This window comes from Pistacia vera, unplaced genomic scaffold, assembly GCF_008641045.1.
Source record: "Pistacia vera cultivar Batoury unplaced genomic scaffold, PisVer_v2 Contig461, whole genome shotgun sequence".
NCBI lineage: Eukaryota > Viridiplantae > Streptophyta > Magnoliopsida > Sapindales > Anacardiaceae > Pistacia > Pistacia vera.
In genome coordinates this window covers 37,719-59,948 of record NW_022196292.1, presented here as the reverse complement: position 1 = coordinate 59,948, position 22,230 = coordinate 37,719, and the positions used below count along the sequence as shown (strand labels likewise).

At 35.3% G+C, this 22,230-nt stretch overlaps 2 protein-coding genes and 1 non-coding gene across 8 annotated transcripts; 2 read left to right on the top strand and 1 right to left on the bottom strand.

The window, feature by feature from the left end:
- Positions 1 to 5,271: 5,271 nt before the first annotated feature.
- On the bottom strand, positions 5,272 to 5,342 carry TRNAM-CAU. The gene has a single exon. It is a non-coding gene; the product is annotated as a tRNA-Met (tRNA).
- Positions 5,343 to 6,873: 1,531 nt separating this feature from the next.
- Positions 6,874 to 11,304, top strand: LOC116145311 (probable inactive receptor kinase At4g23740). Of its 5 annotated transcripts, none has more exons than XM_031430754.1 (4): positions 6,970 to 7,078; positions 7,169 to 7,226; positions 7,585 to 8,904; positions 10,390 to 11,304. In XM_031430754.1, exons 3-4 carry the CDS (start codon positions 7,671 to 7,673, stop codon positions 11,031 to 11,033), a joined length of 1,878 nt encoding a protein of 625 aa, XP_031286614.1. In that variant the 5' UTR covers positions 6,970 to 7,078; positions 7,169 to 7,226; positions 7,585 to 7,670; the 3' UTR covers positions 11,034 to 11,304. The 5 variants fall into 5 exon arrangements, with proteins under 5 accessions (XP_031286617.1, XP_031286614.1, XP_031286615.1 ...); XM_031430755.1 differs by having other exon boundaries at positions 7,166 to 7,226; XM_031430757.1 differs by lacking the exons at positions 6,970 to 7,078; positions 7,169 to 7,226 and adding an exon at positions 6,874 to 6,960.
- Positions 11,305 to 12,883: 1,579 nt separating this feature from the next.
- LOC116145324 (ubiquitin-conjugating enzyme E2-17 kDa) lies at positions 12,884 to 15,878 on the top strand. Of its 2 annotated transcripts, none has more exons than XM_031430765.1 (5): positions 12,884 to 13,009; positions 13,186 to 13,267; positions 13,978 to 14,105; positions 15,258 to 15,362; positions 15,517 to 15,878. In XM_031430765.1, exons 2-5 carry the CDS (start codon positions 13,198 to 13,200, stop codon positions 15,658 to 15,660), a joined length of 447 nt encoding a protein of 148 aa, XP_031286625.1. In that variant the 5' UTR covers positions 12,884 to 13,009; positions 13,186 to 13,197; the 3' UTR covers positions 15,661 to 15,878. The 2 variants fall into 2 exon arrangements, with proteins under 2 accessions (XP_031286625.1, XP_031286626.1); XM_031430766.1 differs by having other exon boundaries at positions 12,930 to 13,009; positions 13,103 to 13,267.
- Positions 15,879 to 22,230: the final 6,352 nt, after the last annotated feature.

Genomic DNA, 22,230 nt, shown 5'->3' with positions numbered 1-22,230 from the left:
ACCTAAACAAGTCACTGAACAAATCAAACACAGTGACCAAAAAAAACTGCTTCTGCATGAATTACGGAGATCAACAGGCTGTAAACTTCGTTCAAAAAATCTGCCACTTCTGCATTTCCAGCATGAATCACTTTTCAACACTCCTCCTTGATGTCATTGTGGGAAACACCAAGTTTGAACTGAAGATATTCAAACTTGGTTTTGGACAACGGCTTAGTCAGAATATCAGGACCTGTTTCTTCTCCGGCAGTGTATCAACTCAACTTCATGATCTTGCACAGCTTCTCTTACTGCATGGTATTTTATTTAATATGTTTGGTACGGCCATGATTAATGGATTTTTGCATAGAAATTATAGACAAATTGTCACAGAAAATTACCATAGGCTGTCTCTGAGTTTGGTTAGATCATTCAAAATCTTTCTGAGCCAAATGGCTTGGTTCACGACAGCAGCAGCAGAGATATTCGCTTCTCTATGACTGAGCTACCGTTGCTTGCCTTTTGGATAGCCAACACACAGCACCAGTATTTAAGAAAAATACAAGCGGGATGTACTCTTCATGTCATCTATTGATCCAGCCCAGTCACTGGCCGAATATCCCACAAGTTGAAAACTTTCAGATTTCCTGAACCACACACCAAGTCCAGGATTACCTTTAATATATGAGCACCCTCTTAGCTGCCCTAAAAATGATACATGGATTAGTCATAAAACTGGAGAGGAGATTGTAGCATACATTAAGTCAGGCCTGGTTGTGTTAGATACAGCAAACAACCTATTAAGCTTATGTACAAACTCTCATCCACCCTGACAGCCCCGTCTCTTTGCTCAATTTCTGAGTAGCAACCAAGGTGTATTGACTGGCTTGCATTTATCCATGCCAAACCGTTTAAGAACCTCCACAGCATACCTCCTCTGTATGACAAATATCCCATTGAAGTTTGATTAATTCCATACCAGAAAATAAGACATTATCCTGAGATCTGTCATTTCAAACTCACAATTCATTGCTTCCTTAAATTCATCCACCTTACTTGGACTACTGCCGATGATGAGAAGGTCATCAACATACACGAAACAATGATCAATTCACCTCTACATTTCTTACATATAGTGTTGTTCATTGGGACTTCTCAAGTAACCCAAGCCACTCAAGTATTCATTGATCTGTGTACCAGGTCTAGGAGCCTGTTTTAAGCCATACAAGGCCTTCATCAAAGATACACTTTATCTCCTGACTTGAACTTGGTACCCATCGGTGCCTAACATAGATCTCTTCATTGAGCCATCCATTTAAAAATGCAAACTTGACATCCAGTGGATATTTTCCAGGAATTGAGCCGAAAGACAAGTAACAACCTGATTGTGTCAACGCTTGCTACCAATGCGAATGTATCATGAAAGCAATTCCTATCGTTGAGCAAACCCCTGACAACCAACCTTGCTTGCTTATGTACTGAACCATCAGGACTATATTCTTCTTGAAGATCCACTTGACTTGAATCACATTTCTATCCCTTGGTGTCCACAAGCTTCCAGGTCTGATTTTTTCTATCATTGCCAAATTCTCCTGCATAGCAACTCTCCAAACTTCAGATTTTGCTGCTTCAGTGAAGTTAGTTGGTTCAAGTGTGGCCAATTACACCTCTCATAAACCTCAGCCAATGAACGGGTACCTCTAACCGGGAGCTCTTCTTCAGTTTCCCTTGCATCTTCTTCAGCAGCTTCATCAACAACCACATCAATCTGCCGTGGACTTTCTTCTTTATTAACTTTGTTTCTTCCCAATTCCAAACACCTTTCTCATCAACCCTTATATCTCTAGCGACATGTATCTTTTGGTTTCTGGAATACACTCTACAAGCCTTGGAATTATTACTATATCCAATGAAGATGCCTATAGTGCTTTGTCATCCAGCTCTTCCTCTAGTAGTTGGAACAATCATAACAGGTGTTGCCAAAGACCTTAAATGATCCACAGCAGGTTTGATCCCATACCAAGCTTCATAGGGAGTTTGGTTGATCAAGGCTTTTGTGGGAAGCCTATTTAATAAATAAACTGCAGTGTTCACAGCCTACCCAAAAACTTTTAAGTAGTTTCTTCTCAGCAACATGCATTTCCTATCTCCACAACGGTTCTATTCCTCCTCTCACTTACTCCATTCTGCTGTGGAGTATAAGGACGTTGAATTGGTGCTTGATTCCTGCCTCTATGCAGATTGTTTCAAACTCTTTGATGTGTACTCACTCCATTGTCACTCCTCACCTTTTGATACTCAAACCAGTTTGGTTTTCAACCAACTGCTTAAACCTTCCAAAAACTCCAGCTACTTCATTTTTTTGCTTCAAGAATACACCCAACACATTTAGTTTTATCGTCAATGAACAATCAAAATAACAACTCCCATTCAAGGAAGGCATTTGCATAGGGCAAATACGTCTGTGTGAATGAGTTGGAGTTTTTCTGAAGCCTCCTAGCTTGGTTCATGGGAAGGATGGTGCTCAGCTTGCCAAGATGACATGCATGACATCAGGTGTTAACTTCATCCATTTCAGGCAGGTTCAGAACCATCTGTTGGTCTGAGCTTGCTTGAGACCGTGATAGTGATAATGGCCAAAACGTTTGTGCCATATTTCAGACTTATCAGTTAGCACTATGAGCTCTGAATTCTGAATTTTTCCAGTCAATGGGAAAGCTTTTCCCATCATTCTAACTCTCATGAGTTCACTACCCTATATCTAATATTACAAGATTGATCCTGAAAATGTAGGACATATTCTCTCTAACATTGTCCTACACTAAGTAAACTTTGATTTAACGGAAACTAAAGCACATAAGAAATCAGTTATTACCTGATTGAGTTTGCACAGCCACACACCTCTCCCTTTAACATCCACCAATTCTCCATTCCTTATCTTGACTTTGGATTGAAATGCCATGTCCAAGCGATGAAGCTTTGCAAATTTGGGTCATATGACTTGTGCATCCACTGTCAATCAACCAGGTTTCATTGCATAAGAGTCAGACCCGCGGATGCCACAAATAACTGCTCAGCTTCCTGCCCTTGCAGCAAATTTTCAACAATCTGTGCTTCTGCTGAGAGGATTCCCTTTATTTTACAAAACTTTCTCTATATGGCCAAATGTTTTCAAGCTCTACACTGAATTCCTGGTCTGAACCAACACCGTTTTTCTGAGTGTCCCTTCTTCTTACAGTGGGAACATGGTGGATACTCTCTTTATCCCACCATGTTTATTCCACGGCATAACTTCTTTTTCCCTTCTTTCTCTTGCATTTCTTTTATTTCCAGCATGCACAGACTTTCCTATGTGTTGCAACCATAGCACCTTCACTGCGTCTCAACCTTAAAAGCCTCCTTTGTTCTTGAGCTTGTAAAGAATGGACCAGCTCAGTTAGAGTTATTTGAGGCAGGTCTTTAGAATCCTCAAGAGAGGAGATTAGCCTCAAACCTTTCAGGTAGGCGTACTAACACTTTCTCCACAATTCTTATCCGTCATCCACCCCAAGCCATCTGATTTTATAAAACACTCATTAATCTATCAACATACTCCCTTACCTTCTCAGTTTCTTGCATTTTCGCAACTCAAATTCTCTTCTCAGGTTCAACACCTGCATGCCCCGTTGTATCACTACGTATACTCTTCTCTCAACTTATCCATGCTTCTTTGGTGTTTTCATACGCCATGATCCTGTGAATACAAGGGTCAGTTACTGCTGGATGAATGTGAGAGAGAGCTCTTGGTGCTTTGGCAGCCTTCTTCATGCATCCTGATTTGATTCAGGGTGGGATTTGGTCCCAATGGAGGCAGTTGACGGTTCTCTTCCACGTACTGCCACAGACCTGTCCACGAAGGAATGCTTCATCTTGATGCCTACATTGGTATTGATCGCCATTAAAGACTGGAGGGTGTGAGAGAGACTGGAGGTTGTGCCATTGAAACTGAATATTTTGAGTTTAACAAAAAGAGTAACGAAACTGGGGTTGAAAGTGCGAAGAAAGAGGATTAATTATCAGGCTCTCTAAGATCACTTAAAGCTTTGATACCAATTGATAGTTTTTGCATGCAAACGAAAGAGAAAAAACAGAAAACGAAAGAGAAACTCAAGATGCAATAATGCTCTGTTTTTATTCAAAAACAGGGGTAAAAATATAACACGCCAACGTACTGTTTCAACTAAAACAATTCAAAATTCAAATTTAAACTAACTCCACCTACTAAACATGTACAAGCAAGTGAGAAACTACATTAACCAAACTTAAACACCTAAACAAGTCACTGAACAAATCAAACACAGTGACCAAAAAAAACTGCTTGCATGAAACGAGAGATCAACAGGCATTAAACTTCGTTCAAAAAATCTGCACCTTTCTGCATTTCCAACATGATATCACTTTTCAACACTTTCAAACTATATTAGTAGTCATTAATAGCTTATAGTACCCAGCCAAGAGAAGCATATGACATTCTATCAATTTAATTGGTAATACTTAACCTCACTTTATCCCACCCAACCCAAACTGAAAAAGATTCAAACAAGATACTAGTTTCCAGTTTTTATGATAATTGAGGATAAGCAGCATGACAAACATGACTCATTCTTTGGATTTTACTCAATGGTTAGGAATCAGGGGAGAAGAAATCAAAATCCATGGTGGATTTTGGAGATGAAGATACAAAACAGATGCTTTGCGTTGATGGGGCAGCAATTGAAAAACCAATCACTTTGAAGCCAGGTGAAGAATAGACAGGGCGGTTGGAACTTTCTGTAGTCCCTCAAGTGATCAAGGGTCCTATTGCAAGTTCCTCGAAGATTAAACACAAATGATACGAATAAATTACTCGAAATCTGGCATTGATGTTGGTATAATTTCAGTATTTTGATGAGAAACAAATAAGAGACCATTAATCTGATAAATTACTGTCATGATGACAAAAAGATAGTTCCTGTAAGGGAAGTGGAGATAACTGTTTTATTGTATCTCCTTTGTAACAAAACTTCAAATGTATACGCATTATTTTTGGTTTAATTCATCCATGATAAAAGTGATTGCACATGTTGAAGCAGGACCTGTTTTTTCTCTTTTTTTTTTTTTTTTTTCAGTAAATCCTTTTTAATAAACTGATAGGTCTAACTCATTATATAGAAGAGGAATCTCATATTCCTCAGACCACCGTCAACAAATCATGCAGAACTGAAAAAAAAATAAAAAAATAAATAATAATAATGGACAGGAAAGCTACTCTTTTATCAGAGCCAGGTTTCGATCCTGGGACCTGTGGGTTATGGGCCCACCACGCTTCCGCTGCGCACTCTGATTTGTTGTTAGTTTGTGCATCAGCAATATATCGAACCGACAGTTTTGCAAGGTTGGTTGTATTAAGTATATAGTTCAATTTAGAATCATCACATGCAGAACATAATTATCATAGTTGTTGGGTCTATGATTAAATTGAATTGAATTGATTCTTTCATTATTAACTTGGTAATAAAATCATAGCAGGAAGTAAATTTTATGCCAAAACCACATTGAATCAATCCCTTCCTGACCACACAAAAATTTGTCTTGGAAATCAAACCATTACAAACCTCTACACTAAATAACCCAAAAAAGGAAGAAAAATTATATTCCATAAATACAACATAATATATCCAAAATTGACCAAATGTTGAGGATAATGTCCATGTCAATGCTATATCAATATTCCCCATCTAAAATGGAAGAGACCAAATTTGATAATTCAAATGACAATAATAGTTGTTGAGCTAATGGTAGAACTAATGGGAGACACTTGCATATGATATTCTACCTAATTGGTCTGCTCCCATAGATGTCAAATTGCTCAAACTTATCCTTATACCTCCTGAACAAACAAATTTCATCAGTCACCGACATTCAAGTACTTGCAACACTTTGGTAGGGTTTTAAGAAAAACCACTAAAGGAAAGTAGGTGTACAAAAACTGGACATAGGTTTTTTGACACTTGTCATAATATCAGCTAATGGCTTCCCTTCCATTAGCTACTACTTGTCCATATCTTTTCAATCTTCGACCAATCTTCTTAGACAGCAAGGTCCACTGCCTTTAAGTCAATTTTGTATAGAGCCATCAAAGTGAAAATGTTAGTTAAAAGTTGGTTGAGCATGATTTGGACTTTGCATTATAGCTTCGAGGCTTAGAATTTATAAAACATTCATCGACCTTAATCAAGTTATCAAACCTCCTTTAATTCAAGGATCAAATATTCTAAAGACCATTATTTTCCCTTTTTTCAAAGATTGTAAGTTTCAAATAAAGTGGGGAACTTCTGGATTTTTAAGAGGTTTCAATTTTGAATTAGGGTTTGCAAAGTAGAGTGAGAAAGTTTTGGATGATAAAAAAAGAAAAGAAAAAACATAAGCTGTTACATATAATGTTTGTATTTGTATTGCAAAAGGTTGACAACGGGAGAGGACAAAAGGTTGTTTGCTAGCATATCCAATCCAACGGCCTAACTCTCTCACTGAAATTTCAAACCCCAGAATTAACGGCCACAGATAGCCCATCACAGGTAGATTCCTGAGAAAACAAAACCAAGCCCCACCACTGCTTTGTAGGCATCGTAAAGTAACAACCGAACAGAATAAAAGCGATCCAAAAAAGCCCACGACCATAACTATATAAGTCTATGAGCCCATGTTCAATTTTACATAGAATTTAATGATAGCCCCCACATGTCAATCTCAGGATCATGCCCCGTCACACAACAATCTCACTCTAATCCCAACACTACCACTAGTTACGTGGTTTTCCCGTTCCCTACTTGCTACTCTCTTGCTAAAGCCTAGCTTTTTTCAGTTACTGTAAACCAAGAAAAATAGCCGTTAATTGGCGTTAATTATTGAGTGAAAATAAAGAAGGGATACCCATCACATTATTTTCAATTGTTTGGTTAGGTACTGAAAGTTTTCCTGAGAAATTATTAGTGTTTTCTTGCTTTTTTGAGCACTTTTTGAACGAGAACTATTTAAGTTGGATGCCGTTTTACTTTTTTAGGCAGAGAAATCATAACTTGTACGTGTTCACATCTCTTTTTGAGTGACTATTTTGTTCACATTTTAGTATATTGAGTTGGGTTTTTTTCGTTTTTCTGAATTGAAGCAGTGGTGAAGCCTTGAAGAAAGCAAAAGGAGTGTTTGTTTTTGTTCAGATCTGGTGCACAGTGAGTGGTTAATTAATATTTTACTAGTTAATTCTTGGCTTCACCGCTTCAAATTTCAACTAAAATGTTTAAGAAACAACTACAAATAACCAAAAAGAAGCTCGATTTCAGGTTTTGCTTTTATAATAATTTAAATTTGTGAGGACACTTTTTGACTAAAAATATTCAAAGCCTGCAAGCTCTTTTTTTAATGTAAAAATGTACAGTCTCACCTCAATTTTAATCGACAATGATCTAGGAATCTGCTTTTCTCTTTTCCTTACATTCTGTTTTCTCTTTTTTTTTTGTTTAGTTATTTCAAATTTGTTTTTTATTTTTATTATTATTTAATTATTTGCTTTTGTCTCTATTTCTTCAGCTTAAACCCACAAATGTGTTGTGAACGCCTGAAACTGGCAAAAACAGCTCGTTTTTAGCTTGTTATCAGAGAGCAGGTGAAGAAAAATGGAAGCTTTATACATTTTCACTTGGATTTTGCATCTGGTTTTGATTGTCTCTCAAGTAAGTTCAGAGCCATTTGAAGATAAGCAGGCTCTGCTAGATTTTGTTAACAATTTGCCACACTTTCGTTCGCTAAACTGGAACGAGAGCTCTCCAGTGTGTAATAACTGGACCGGAGTGAAATGTAGCGGAGATGGATCGCGTATATTAGCCGTTAGATTGCCTGGTGTTGGATTTAGCGGTCAGATTCCACCTAACACCATCAGTCGTTTATCAGCTTTGAAGATTTTGAGTCTCAGATCGAATATTATTAGTGGGTATTTCCCTTCTGATTTTGTTAACTTGAGAAGCTTGTGTTATCTTTATCTACAGTTTAATAATTTCTCTGGTCCATTGCCGGATTTTTCCGTTTGGAAGAATCTCACCATTGTTAATTTGTCTAACAATGGGTTTAATGGAACCATTCCTCATTCATTGTTGAATTTGACTCAACTTCAAGCTTTATATCTTGCAAACAATTCGTTATCTGGTGAAATTCCTGATCTTAAATTGCCCAGCTTGCAGCAGCTGAATTTGTCTAACAACAATCTCAGTGGTTCTATCCCAGAATCACTTAAAAAGTTCCCAACTTCTGTCTTTGGTGGGAACAACATTACTTTTGATGAAAGTTCAGCTCCTAGAGCTTCACCTGATGTTGCACCGTCCAGTGAATCTAATTTGAGGCCTAAGAATGGCAGGAGAATTGGTGAAACTGCTTTGTTAGGAATTATAATCGCAGCTGCTGTTTTAGGGCTTTTGGCATTTGTGTTTCTGATAATTGCTTGTCGTGTAAGAAGAAAGAGGGAGGATGGATTTGTGGGCACATTACAAAAGAGAGAAATGTCACCAGAGAAAATGGTTTCCAGGAATCAAGATGCAAGTAATAGGCTATTTTTCTTTGAGGGTTGTAATTATGCATTTGATTTGGAGGATTTGTTGAGGGCTTCTGCTGAGGTTTTGGGGAAGGGAACCTTTGGCATGGCTTATAAAGCGATTCTGGAGGATGCAACCACAGTGGTAGTGAAGAGATTGAAAGAAGTTAATGTTGGGAAACGAGATTTCGAGCAGCAGATGGAGATTGTTGGAAATATTAGGCATGAGAATGTGGTTGAGCTGAAGGCCTATTACTATTCCAAAGATGAGAAGCTGATGGTGTATGATTATTTCAGTCAGGGAAGCGTCTCTTCTATGCTACATGGTATGCCACTCTGCTCAATCTCTGCCTTTTCTATATGATGCATAATTAGTTTCAGTTCTATTTTTCCTCTTCTTTTCAAGTCCTTGAAAAAGTACAATTTTTAGCTGATAGTTGTAATTTGGTCCTGGAAGCTAAATTCACATAGATGACCAAAATGTGGTATCATTTCCGCAAAAGAAGGTTTTACTGGAGTTTGCTTATAGCTGTGATCTTCTATGTGAACACATTTGATTCCTTAACTGTGGATAAATTAACTAGAAGTGGTGTTGGTTTAATTTTGCATAATATGTTGCAGTTATGTATAATATATAATGTGCTAATTCCAGACTTGTCCATAGTTCTAGCGAAAGGAAAAGTAGCTATATCTCTTTTGACTGGCGTATGGTCTTAAGTTGATTGAAGCATGATTTTCTTGGCTCTGCTTGACTTTGGCATATGTTTAAGTTTTCATAGAAAAAATTAAATGAAGTTCAATACTTTTTTACTATGACAGATATTAGAATTTACTTCCTAATGAGGCTTTAGTTGATACCTGTGCAGCTTTCAAAATGTTTAAATTTAAATGCTTGCTACTGAATTGTGGTACTAACCTTGGTATTGGGTGTTTAAAGTGCAAAGATTGGGCCCGAGTGTGAATGCTAACCCTTTCCTACAACCTCTTATTAGTTGGTTTTGTATGTTCAGTTCTAGACACTTACAACAATGTATTTGTTGAAAGTGAGAGTTAAAAGAGTTGCAAATAGGGTTCTAAAAAATGATAGCTGGATTTGTGAAGTTACTGTTTTTAAGTGCTATTTTACTAGTTTCTAACATTTGTATGATGTAATTCAATTTATTTATCAACAACAGTATCTGTGATATTTGAATTAGTAGTTGTTTGATGGTGAGACATTCAAACTTGGTTCCTTATATTCCCAATAAAGTAAAAGGTTCATCTTTATTTTTCAGGCTACATTCTACATGTGTGTGTGTGTGTGTGTGTGTGTGTTATTATTTGTTTTGTCAAAAGAGATACAGACTATTGAAAGCCTTTAACCAACCATATAACTATTGCTATGGGAAACATGACCAAGCAAGTATAGACTCACTTTGCTGACTTTAAGATGAACTCTTGAACTAGGTCTGCGACTCAATCTAACTGCACTTCTCCTTCTGCAAACCTTCATGAGTTACAATTAGTCCTTTAATTCCATATTTTCAAGTTGCAATGCAAACATTATTTCGATGAAAGAGAAAGAGTTCTCTGATGCGGAATGTCAATTTTACTTTGATTTCTCATCTAGAAATGTAATACCCTGCTCTTCTGTACCTCATATATAAGTTATAACCCTATTTTTCTTCCCTGACATCTTTACCTATGGACAAACTATGCAATGGTTGCTTAGTCTTTTAACTCCATAATCTCTAACCTTATAGTTTGGATTTCTAAAAATGATCAAACACTGTTGAGTTTATTCATCCTCTAATACTTCTATAAATTTTCAGGTAAGAGAGGAGAAGGTAAGATCCCTCTAGATTGGGATACTCGAATAAGAATAGCTATAGGTACAGCAAGAGGCATTGCCCGTATCCACGCAGAAACTGGTGGTAAGCTTGTACATGGCAACATCAAGTCCTCAAACATCTTTCTCAACTCCCAACAGTATGGTTGTGTGTCTGATCTTGGTCTGACAACTATTACAAACTCACTAGCCCCAGTTATTTCCCGTGCTGCCGGTTATCGAGCCCCTGAAGTGACAGATACTCGTAAAGCAGCACAGCCTTCTGATGTCTACAGCTTTGGTGTAGTGTTGCTAGAGCTCCTCACAGGAAAATCCCCAATACATACTACTGGTGGAGATGAACTTGTCCATTTGGTCAGATGGGTTCATTCTGTAGTTAGGGAGGAGTGGACAGCAGAAGTGTTCGATGTAGAGCTGTTGAGGTATCCTAATATAGAGGAAGAGATGGTTGAGATGTTACAGATAGCGCTAGCTTGTGTGGTAAGGATGCCTGATCAAAGACCAAAAATGCCAGAAGTCGTCAAAATGATAGAAAATGTGAGGCGGATTGATGCTGAGAATCGGCCTTCTTCTGAAAACAAATCTGAAAGTTCAACACCACCTCCACCGGTTGTTGCTGAGAACTAACTCTAATTCTAGAGTGAGTGAGTGAACCATTAGACTATCTTTTCTTTTCTTTTCTTTTCTTTTCTTTTTTAATTTTTTGCCAGTTCTGGTGGTATATTTTCATTTCATTGATGGTGTATTGTCATTTCAATTCATCTTAAATTATTGTTTTGCCCATTTCATTGAACAAATTCTGATAGATCTTTTAGCAACCTGATCCAAGGTAGAGTTAGTTCAAGTTATGGACAGACATAATCTTATATTATAATTTATAAACATTAGTTTAAGCATTGGTTACACATTAAATTTATGATCCTCAAATTGTAATAAAGAGAATGCATCTTATCATATCATTATCTTCTAATAGAGAAAAAGCTAGCCAATGCCAGCCTTGGATTGCAGGGGCCCCCAACAGGCCCACCAACTTTATTGGGTCATTATTGTAATTTTGTCTAAAATCCAAAATTTATTTAGTTAGAATATTTGTATCTTTTTTTAAATTCGGATTCCCTTATAATACTGGTAGCTTTTTTTTTTCATAACTGGGTGTCAACAGACTCAACACCAGTTTATGCAGTCCGATTTAATAGTGGTGGTGGTTAGTTAGATAACGACAATTATTTAGGGTTTAAAAATATAATTATTTCATAAAAGCAACAAAAAGGGGTTTCTATAATTATATTAATTTTTAATAGTAAATAATTGAATGATGACAAGAAGTCAAAGATAATTACTGGATGATGGCTGCCTTAATTATAACTGAAATATAAATAAATATTTATTTTAAAAGAGGGAATCTAATGATGAGAAATGTCACGTGCCCCACCACAGTCCACTCTCCGAAAAATTAGTTAGTCAAGCACGTCATAGATGACCACTCTTCTACCAAAGTAAAAATATAAAGGGCGCGTTTGGTTGGGGGGTTTGTTAGGATAATCAGGTTAAACTATCTAATATTATTTGATTATTATGTTTAATTATTAAGTAATATAAGATTTTGATAATCTTTAAATATTAATAGTGATTATTGATAATAATATTGAAAATAATTTAATTATTAATTCTTATATCAATTATTGTTTAATTCTAGAGTGAGTGAGTGAACCATTAGACTATCTTCTCTTTTTCTTTTTTAATTTTTTGCCAGTTCTAGTAGTATATTTTCATTGATGGTGTATTGTCATTTCAATTCATCTTAAATTATTGTTTAAACGACTTTTTCTCACCCAAGGTTTGCCTTAATTCCCACCCGAAAAGTTTTAAAATACCACATTTTTACTCAAAGTTTATATCCCGTTATTACCCAAAGTCGATTCTAACAGTAAAAATTATCTTCGTCACAATCATTTGAACTTGCGGTCTCCTCTCTACAAAAATCATCTCACTCTTGCATCTGATTTTTCATTGATTGTCGGGCATCGTGAAACTAGGGTTTCCTATTCTTAGCTGATTTTGTTAGCAAATATTCAATCAATTACCACCATTCAATCCATCGACCTCCACTTTACAAAACCCCTTTCACCTTGACTCCTAGTAACTCACCGAACATTGGTTAAGAAAGTAAGGAGTATTTTAGGTATTAGCAAGATATGAACTTTGGGTGAAAAAGTGATATTTTGAAACTTTTTGGGTGGAAAAACTAAAAAGTCGTTTACTCAAAATATAATTTAAAAAAAAAAAAATATTACCGTAATTAACTACTTCTTAATAAGATATAATCCATATCTTAATCAACTTTTTCTCTTTCTAATTACACACCGTGGAAATTAAACAAATGATGATGATTTGATTTAATTAACTTCAATTATCATGTGTTGGTGTGGGGCCCACATAAAAAGATATCGGTAGCAAATTACATTACAGTACAGCACCAGCTCGTGATTTGAATTATTTGAATTTATTATTTATATAAACGAAAATTTTCTATTTTAGTGTAAGACTCTCCGTTTTTTCTTCTCTGAAAATCTAATAACAATAACAAGGAGGGTCTCTCTCAGGTACACTCTCTTCTCGTCTCTACAATTCTTTTCTTTTTTATTTTGTATTAATTTTTTCTGTTTTATGATTATTTCCTGTGTTCTGTATCGAAGCCAAGGCTGATCTAGGGTTTGTTTTGAATTTTTTAAAAATTAAAAAACAATAATAACAACATCAACAACACCAACAACAACAGAGAGAAAAGGTTATGGCGTCGAAGCGGATCTTGAAGGAGCTGAAGGATCTCCAGAAAGATCCTCCTACCTCTTGCAGCGCTGGTTTGTTCTCAAACTTTCTTCTTTTGAGTTGTGGTTTTCTTGATCTCGTCGTTTTTTGTTTCCGATTTGTTAAGTATTTTTTCTGATCTTGTGATGTTTCGTGTATCTGTAGATTTTATGAGCTGTTTTAAAAGATTTATGTAACCTTGTGTGTATGTCACAATTTTTTAGAGAAAAAATGGTGTTTTAAGATATTATCTGTTGCAGATAAAGAAGAATTGTTGATATGCTGTAATTTTTTTATGTGAGAGTTGAATTTTTTTACTTTTACAGTTAGGTCTTTTTGTTTTGTTTGAAGGATTGTGTTATGCGTGTAGAGATTATTAGAATTTACGAGCTTCGAACTCTGACTCGTAGCTACAAGAAAGACGAAATTGAGGTTCAATTACATTTTGTATGGATATACTTTTTGTATAAACTCCAGTCATTGTTTGGCTGCTAGATTGAGGATACAGATGGAAACGGAATGGTTTTATTTTCCTAAATGTGGCATGTAGAAAACAAAAGAAATCATAAAATCCGATATCAATTCTTCTGCTGTTTTACTATATGATACAAAAATATTTGCCATCATATTTTTTTTTTCCTTGACACTTTATGTTTAGAAAAAGGCAAAAATTGAAATCAAAAGTGTCCTCTTTCAACTTCCTTGTGTGCAATAGCTTAGGCAGTCTGATTTTCTTTTGTTTCTTTTTTGTGTATATCTGCAGGCCCTGTTGCTGAAGACATGTTCCATTGGCAAGCAACAATTATGGGTCCTCCTGATAGTCCATACGCTGGGGGAGTGTTTCTAGTCACAATTCATTTTCCTCCAGACTATCCATTTAAGCCACCTAAGGTAATTATTACACATTGATTGTTGGAATCACAAATTTGTAATTAGTTTTCTTTGTTGCTTGTGCTATGTTGTGTAACTTCCTTGTGAAGGGTGAAGCTCTCTACTTTTTGTTTTTATCATTTTAGCCTGTTTTTAGTGTCAACTTGCAGATGGGTGTTCCAATCCATCCATCATAGTTTTAGATCTCAACATGTAATTAGCATCAAAATTTGAAGCCTTGATAGTTGATGTCAATAAGGTACATTCACTTGCTTTTTGAGCTAGAAAAGGAGTAAATTGACGTGAAGTCCTACTGTAGCTCAGCAAGTGTGTTATACATGATATCCCGCTAAAGTTTGGTAGTTTTCATTTAGAAATTCAGAGCATCACTTCATGTTATAATTGAGTATTACTATTCATGTTTTCGTTTCAGTTTCCAAAGGTGGTTCTCATTAGATGGGTATTTGGTTTGTCTTGCGGCAGTTGCTAGTTAGTTTACTAAATGGAATATACATATATTTAATCTTCTTTTGGAGTCTAGATTTACTTCTAATCTAATGTGCTTTGGAGTTAGAACCAAATGATTGATTGTGTGAGGCTACCATTTATTGTATAGCCGGGTCTGGCATTTCATTACGATGGTTTCTTTTTTATCAGCTTATGATTTAAATTTTGAAACTTGTTTGCTTTTAGAAGATGATTAATGTATTTCATGAGACCAGGATCCTCTGTCACCCTTAAGCTGTTGACCTTTCTTTCTTATAAGTTTTTTCTCATTGCTAACTGTACTGGAACTTCACTGTTATGTATTACTCACTGTGTGAAATTTCAGTACTTCTAACAAAAAGACCAAAAACAATTCAAGGTCAAGGAAAAATAGCTTCGACTCTGGGTTCAACAACAATATACCATAGACCATTCTTGAGGATTTGGGCTTTACTTGTCATGACACATATATGCTTTCAAACAGACATTTCCCACTACCAAAATATCCATCTCCCTTTATGTACTCTTTGAAACTGAAATTTCCCTCAACCAAAATGGCCATCTCCAAAATGTGCCCCACTTTTTGAGAAGGTACCTCAGGCTTCCTCAATAGGTGAGAGCTAATGAAAATTGCAGTTCTTTTTCAACTAACTCTCTCTTGCCTGTTTTATGTGATAAATTGAGCAGGTTGCATTCAGGACAAAGGTCTTTCATCCTAATATCAACAGCAATGGTAGCATTTGCCTTGATATATTAAAGGAGCAATGGAGCCCTGCCCTCACCATATCCAAGGTAATTAACTCCTGTTTGCTTTGAAAGTTTATGTTTGTCCTACCAACAAAATTGTAATATACAAAACACATAACTTTTAAATTACCTATGATCAATAGACCTGAATCGAAGTTTAGTTTCGGCTAGTAAATGATTCTTATTTGTTTACTTGTAGGTGTTGCTTTCGATTTGCTCACTGTTAACTGACCCAAATCCTGATGACCCGTTGGTGCCGGAGATTGCCCATATGTACAAGACTGACCGGAGCAAGTATGAGACAACTGCTAGGAGCTGGACCCAGAAGTACGCGATGGGCTAGTTTGGTGCTGGTGTGTGTAATGGGAGGGCTTCTTTCCCTAAAGGCTTTGGTCTTTAAACTATTATGATGTATGAATGAAGAAGTTTGACATGTCTCCCTCTTGTACGTGGGACCATAAGAAAGAGTTGTGAATTCAGTCCTCCTAAAAACACATTTACTGCTTTTAATTGTTTGTATGGAAATTATCTTTCATACTTGAATGTATGCTATTCTCAAAATCCTGCTCTCTTTCCTCCCCCATTTATATAGTTTTCTAATTAAGAAGCTTCTTCGAAACCTTACGCACATTTTTTTACCATGTAATGAGTGGGATCTAATTCTTAAACTACCTGTTAAATTTGCAGCCCCACATCACCCAATTCGCTCATAACACGCAAAAGTAGCTGTAAGGCTCTGTACAAAACTAGCAATCTATGGTTGTACTGTGTTGACTCTAGACATTTTCGTGGCCTAGTAGTATCATTTCATGCCTGAAAGCTTGAGATGAAAAAAATAAATAAATAAAGAAAAAGAAAATTCTTGACCCCCTGTAGCTCTTTGAAAGCCCCTTATTTCAATTTTACAAAAATTAATGATATATTTTAAATTCAAAACTTCAAAAAGGATAATCAAAACACAAAGTTACAAACTACGAATGGAGGAATCACTCCCGAGTAATTGAGTGGTTGGACACTTGGACAAGAACTTTTAAGTGTATTACTCAAGAGGTTTTGAATTCGAGTCACCTCAGTTGCTAATAATGTTGGCCACTAGAGGGTATATCCGGTCCTTAACTTCAAGGTCCCATGGATACTCTCAGTTATGAAAAAAAAAAAAAACCAAACTAGGACGAAGAAAAACTCTTATTGGGATATGAGAGTTACAGCTAAATCACCAACATAGCTGCTGTAAGACACGCTGTAAGTCAAATTTAATCTTCAATGTTACCAATGATTCACAAGTCTGAAGGCAGCCCGATGACCCAAATGAATAAATATTGAGATCACAATCTCTATTCTATTCATTCAAGCTCGTCAATGTCTTGCTTAGCCACGACGTTAATATATTTATGAAGTATATAATCATCAATAAGAAGGAAGCCAAAGACACTTCTTCTTTGTTGACCTATCCTGAGACCTTAATACCCAGTTGAATGTTGGAAAAAATAATCTTTGAATTTATCATTTGATCCTGAGACCTTAATACCCAGTTGAATGTTGGAAAAAATAATCTTTGAATTTATCATTTGATTGTATGAATATATAGTTATAGACCATCTTGTTTCTACTATATATTAAACGGAACCCTTATAAAGATTGAAGATGTGTGTTTCAACCAAATAAAATTACATATAAAAGCAATTAGTTTTTAAAATAAATTTTACATAAAAATAGGGTTTATAAAGAGATTAATAGGTTTAAATAACACACTCGAAAATGAAATTCAAGTCTTTCAATAGATATTCCTAGCCCAACCCAGCCCACTTGATGACTAGCTGTAGACAATTGCCACAGGCCCATTCTTGCATCTAAATAAATGTAACAACCACAAATAAGTAGAACTCATCCTTAAAAATCAACTTATAAGGGGAGGGAGCCCATATGATTATTAACCCACGTGCGAAACTACGTGAGACTCAATTTAGGATCGTTACAATAAACATATGTTGGTCATAGTCCCTGTCACTCTTACTCTTAATTTTCTTTGAGTTGATATATCATCTAAGAGGAAAAATAGAGTGGATTTTATGTACAACCGTTTGGTTTGTGTCCGGATGACAAGACCTTAGATTATCCAAATCTTGTATTTGAGTCTCACTAAGTAGTCAATTATCATATTTGTAACTAATTTAGCCATTACACTTATAAGGTGTTAAATAAATTTTAAAGATTAATTAAGGTACACGCAAGCTAATTGGAATACCCTGATCATCACAAAAAAAATAAAAAAATAAATAAAAAAAATTTATCACATGATAAAAATTGTCCATTTTTGGTTATTTACACCCATTCTATCATGTGATTTGTGATTTGAACAAAGATGACAATATATTAGCAATTCTCTTATGCATATACTGATTTATTTTCATTTTATTTTAAAATGTTGACCAGGGATACATAGGTGTGTTTGTTTTAGTATTTTAGATAGTATTTTTGATATTTTTAGAGTTGGGTGGGAATAACGAGATAGGATTTGAAAATTAACAAAACACCCTCATAGATTTGTTGATTTACAAACACTCATAGATTTGTTAATTTACAAACACCCATGTAATAAAAATTAAAAATTAAAAATTACAAAAACACCCCCATCCACCCATTAGATACTAGCAGCCAGCCACCACTGTCGGAGGATCGTTAGAGTCGCCGTATCGATGCATGACTGACTGGATTTGGCCGGTCGTGCTTCGAGATGGCCTTTTCTAGCCAGATCCACGATGGATCTAGCCATAAAAGGTCAGATCTTACCATGTTTGGTCATCAACGACGACCAAAGATATGGCTGTCATTGACAACCAACTACGGCCAAATATCTGATCGAAAAATGATAGATCGGTGCACTACCGACAAGATCCAGCTAGTAGTGCACTATTATATCTTATTTTGGCCATCTTCTGATGGTAATGGTTAAAATCTGGCAAACATGGATAGGTGGGGGTATTTTTATTAATTTTTAAACTTTTTTTTTTGGTATTTTGTTAAATTAATAAATTTAAGGGTACTAAAAGTAATTGAATAAAAATATAATGGTATTTTCATAATAATGTACAAACAGTTATTTTTCAATGATAGAAAATAGGAAACCAATCACATGTTTCTTACTAGTTTTGAAGGTTCTGAAAACAAAAGTAAAATGACCCCGCATAAAACAAAAAGACATTAAAGTTATTTGGATTGTCTAAAATTTTTTATCGGAAATCAAGAATTGAAGGGGACCAATTGAGTTCTTATTAGAAAAATAGCAGTACAAAAAAAAAGCTTGAAAAACAATGGTGGACCAATCATAGGCCCCATATCGGTTTTCCCCAGCCGCCTACATTACTCATTTTCTCGTTTCTCTCTTCTCAGTTCTCATTGTTGGGAATATTAATTTAAACAATTTATTTTTAACCAACCACAAAAAGATTTCACTTTTCTTTTGAGCTGAGAAAATTAAATTAAATAAAAGGTTTTTATTGGCTTCGTTGATCATCCAATCAACCCAGAAAGCAAACACTGATAGCAACAACTCAATCTGACAGATTTGAACCTCATTATCTAAATTTATTACCAAACCAAGTGTTAATTAATTAAACAAACCCATTTTTTCTCTTTCTCCTGCAGAAATAACCCTGCAGAAATCATCCAAAATGTGTCCAACATTTTCTTTCCATTAGGCCTGAAAATAAATAGCACAGCACACTGTTTTTCTTTCAGTTCATGAATAATCACAGTCAAACATCTACTGGCGATTCATTAATTAATTATATAATATTAATTCATGGTCAAGAAGAAGAACCGTACCCTGTTTGTTTCAGAGGAAAATATTATATAATTGGGGTTTTTGTTGTTTCCCATAAGAGAAAATCAAATGAATAAAGCTGAGTTGTATCCGAGTAGTAAGTTTGAAGAAGAAATATAATTTAAATTATCTTTCTGCTACGGGGAACCGTGTGCTATGTCCTTTTATGTCTAACAACGTTGCATTTGGAGTGTATTTAAAGTATACATCTTTTGACACTTTACACAGAGATTTTGTTAATTAAAAATTGCACGTGTAAACCCTTAACCCATGATTAAACATGGAGTCGTGCATACAAGTTGGAAAGGAGTCCCCAGAAAATCTGGGTTTATGATTTTAATCTTCCATTAATTGAATCTAATCAAACTCTTTATTAATCTCTCTTTGTCTCTTAATGAAGACAAACTGTGACAATTACAAGCTCACCTCCACTCAGTGGATAACGTGACCATTGTCGAGAGAGAGAGTCGATTAAACTCAATTTAATCATTTTATTAATTTATTTCTCTTAATTAACTTAAACTGCAGGTATAATGTGCATTAAAAAAAAGGTGAAAACGTGGTGAAATAGGGTAATTAAAAATCACAACTTATTGTGTACAAAATAAGGAAAAGAAGCATTAATGGTGGGTAGAAAAAAAAAGGCATTAAATAGAGACCCATAAAAGCTCTGATCAACATAAATTCTAAACGGGATTTTTTGGTCGCCATAATGTGGGCTATCTAAAACCCTCAATTTCAGGCCCTTTGAGTTACTTTTCAAGTACAACCCACCATTTTTTTTGCACACAAAAACCACTTTTCCTTTTTCTTTTAAAAAAGACTATTTCCACGAAGTTTCAGCTTCAACCAAACAGACATTGATAAACGGAAGCCACGTCACCGTCACATTAAACCACCCACCTACACCTGTCGGTTCTTACCGCTCGAAAAGCGTGACCGGCGCCCGTTACGGACTGACTGTTTGAATTGAACGGTGGTGGTGTTTCTAAATGGGACCCACCCAGTCTCTCAGCGGTCACTCACTTTTCTACGACCACGAATTCCGAGACAGTACCCGTACAGTTTTCTTTTAATTATGATTCAAATTAAACAACCCTCTTAATTATTTTTCTAATCTCTCTTGACCACACATCATAATATCAGCCATAAAATTCAAAAATAATATCTCTTATAATAACTAGAGTATTTAATAAAATACAAACTATTGCATCAGCAGTGATGACACAAGCATTAATTATTAGTTTAAAATTATTATTTTTGGTAAAACACAAACAATGTTCCATAAACAATATGATTAAGCAATAATAAAAGAAAACTGAAAAAACGAAGTACGTATGGGTCACAGTGCCAGTTGACTTACTTAGCATCAAACCCATATAGAAGCATATGGTTACAAAAAAGTAATAACAACAATGATCGAATTTGTGGGCTCAAAGTTCTTCTTCTAGGAGACGATGCTCATTTTGACTTAAACAAAATGTTTAAACCCAAAACCCCACCCCACTATTTGCATTAAGAAAATGATAGAAATTTCGTAGTTAGACACCCTAAATTATTTAATTAAATTTAAATTCGGCCAAGACCTCTTTGGGACTTTGTCGGTTCTCATGTATTTTTATGCATGTTATTATATCTTTGTTCTCATACGACTCGTTATTAAGTGGGACTTACTTAATCCCAGAAACTAACATACACTTATTTCTTGTCTCTTTTACTTTCTTAAATCTTTTTTTTTTTTTTTTTTTAGTAATCAGAATATCCGGATTAGTTTGTGTGCACTTCAACTAATTTTCGAGATCCATTGAACACCATATAAGGGCAAAAGATCATATAAATCACAATATTATTATAGTAGGTGACCATGAAGTTTAAACCCAATAACTCAAGGAATTGAGCAAACATCCTTGACTGTCAGATCAATTCCTTGGGGTTTTCTTAATTAATCTTTTCTAAGTACATCTCCCTAATCTCTATTAATTGTAGCATTAGTATAATTAGGCAAGTCAGCATCGTGGGGTTTTGTTAAGAGATTAATTTGGGTGAAGGGAGCTCAATGAGCGTTCAACTTTTGTTAATGGTTACAAAATGTGCATGTAGCTATCACTTTTTATTAGTAATAAAGAGAAGATGAATATCTGGCTAACCACTAATCGTCGACAAATAATCCAAATTCAATGTGGAACAAAACGGCAAATGATTGGCCAATTCTCCTTTCCACTATTAGTCAGAACTTTATATCTATCTATCTACCTGTGACAATGAGAACCCACCCACCCACCCAACAATCATTCATTCATTCACTCACGCCTATAATTAAACACATTATATGACCTTTGATTTTTTGGATTATTACCAAATATATACACCATAAGATAGTAATATGTGTTTTATGGTTATTATTTCAAAAGTTAACAACTTTTTCTCACCTAAATAATGGTTTAATAACAATTTCTCATCCACAAACTTTTAAAATATCACTTTATTACCTAAATTTATATTCCAGCGACAAACAGAGAGCAAACTCGTTCCAAGTTGTTGAAGCTTTTGAAGAGGGGAGGCCGCTGAGTCTTTTGACGGTGAAAGGTTGGATTTTGACGATTAGAATTGATCGAAATTTGACTTGGGAGGGGTAGCTGCTCAAATCTTAATTGCTTGATTGTTGAAGATTGACGAGATCAACGGGAGTAGAGTTTTAGTGAGTGATGACCGGAGAAGAAAAAGGTGATGATGTGGGATCGCAACGATACTAGAATCGGAAACGAAATATAAATTTGGATAGTAAAGTGGTATGCTAAAAGTTTGTGGGTGAGAAGGTGCCATTAAACCATTTTTGGGTGGGAAAAAGTAGTTTACTCTTATTTTAATTTAAAAAACGGTTAGTTTTAAGTTTAGTAATCACTAATCAACCCACTACCCGTCACAAACGCCATGGAAAAATATAAATTTTGTTTTTATTAAGTATTTAATTACAATAATAAAAAAAAAAAATTGGAACAAGTACAAGAAAAGGTAGCAAGTTGCACTAATTTAAATTATCGTTCTGCTACGGGAACCGTGTGCTATGTCCTTTATGTCTAACAACGTTGC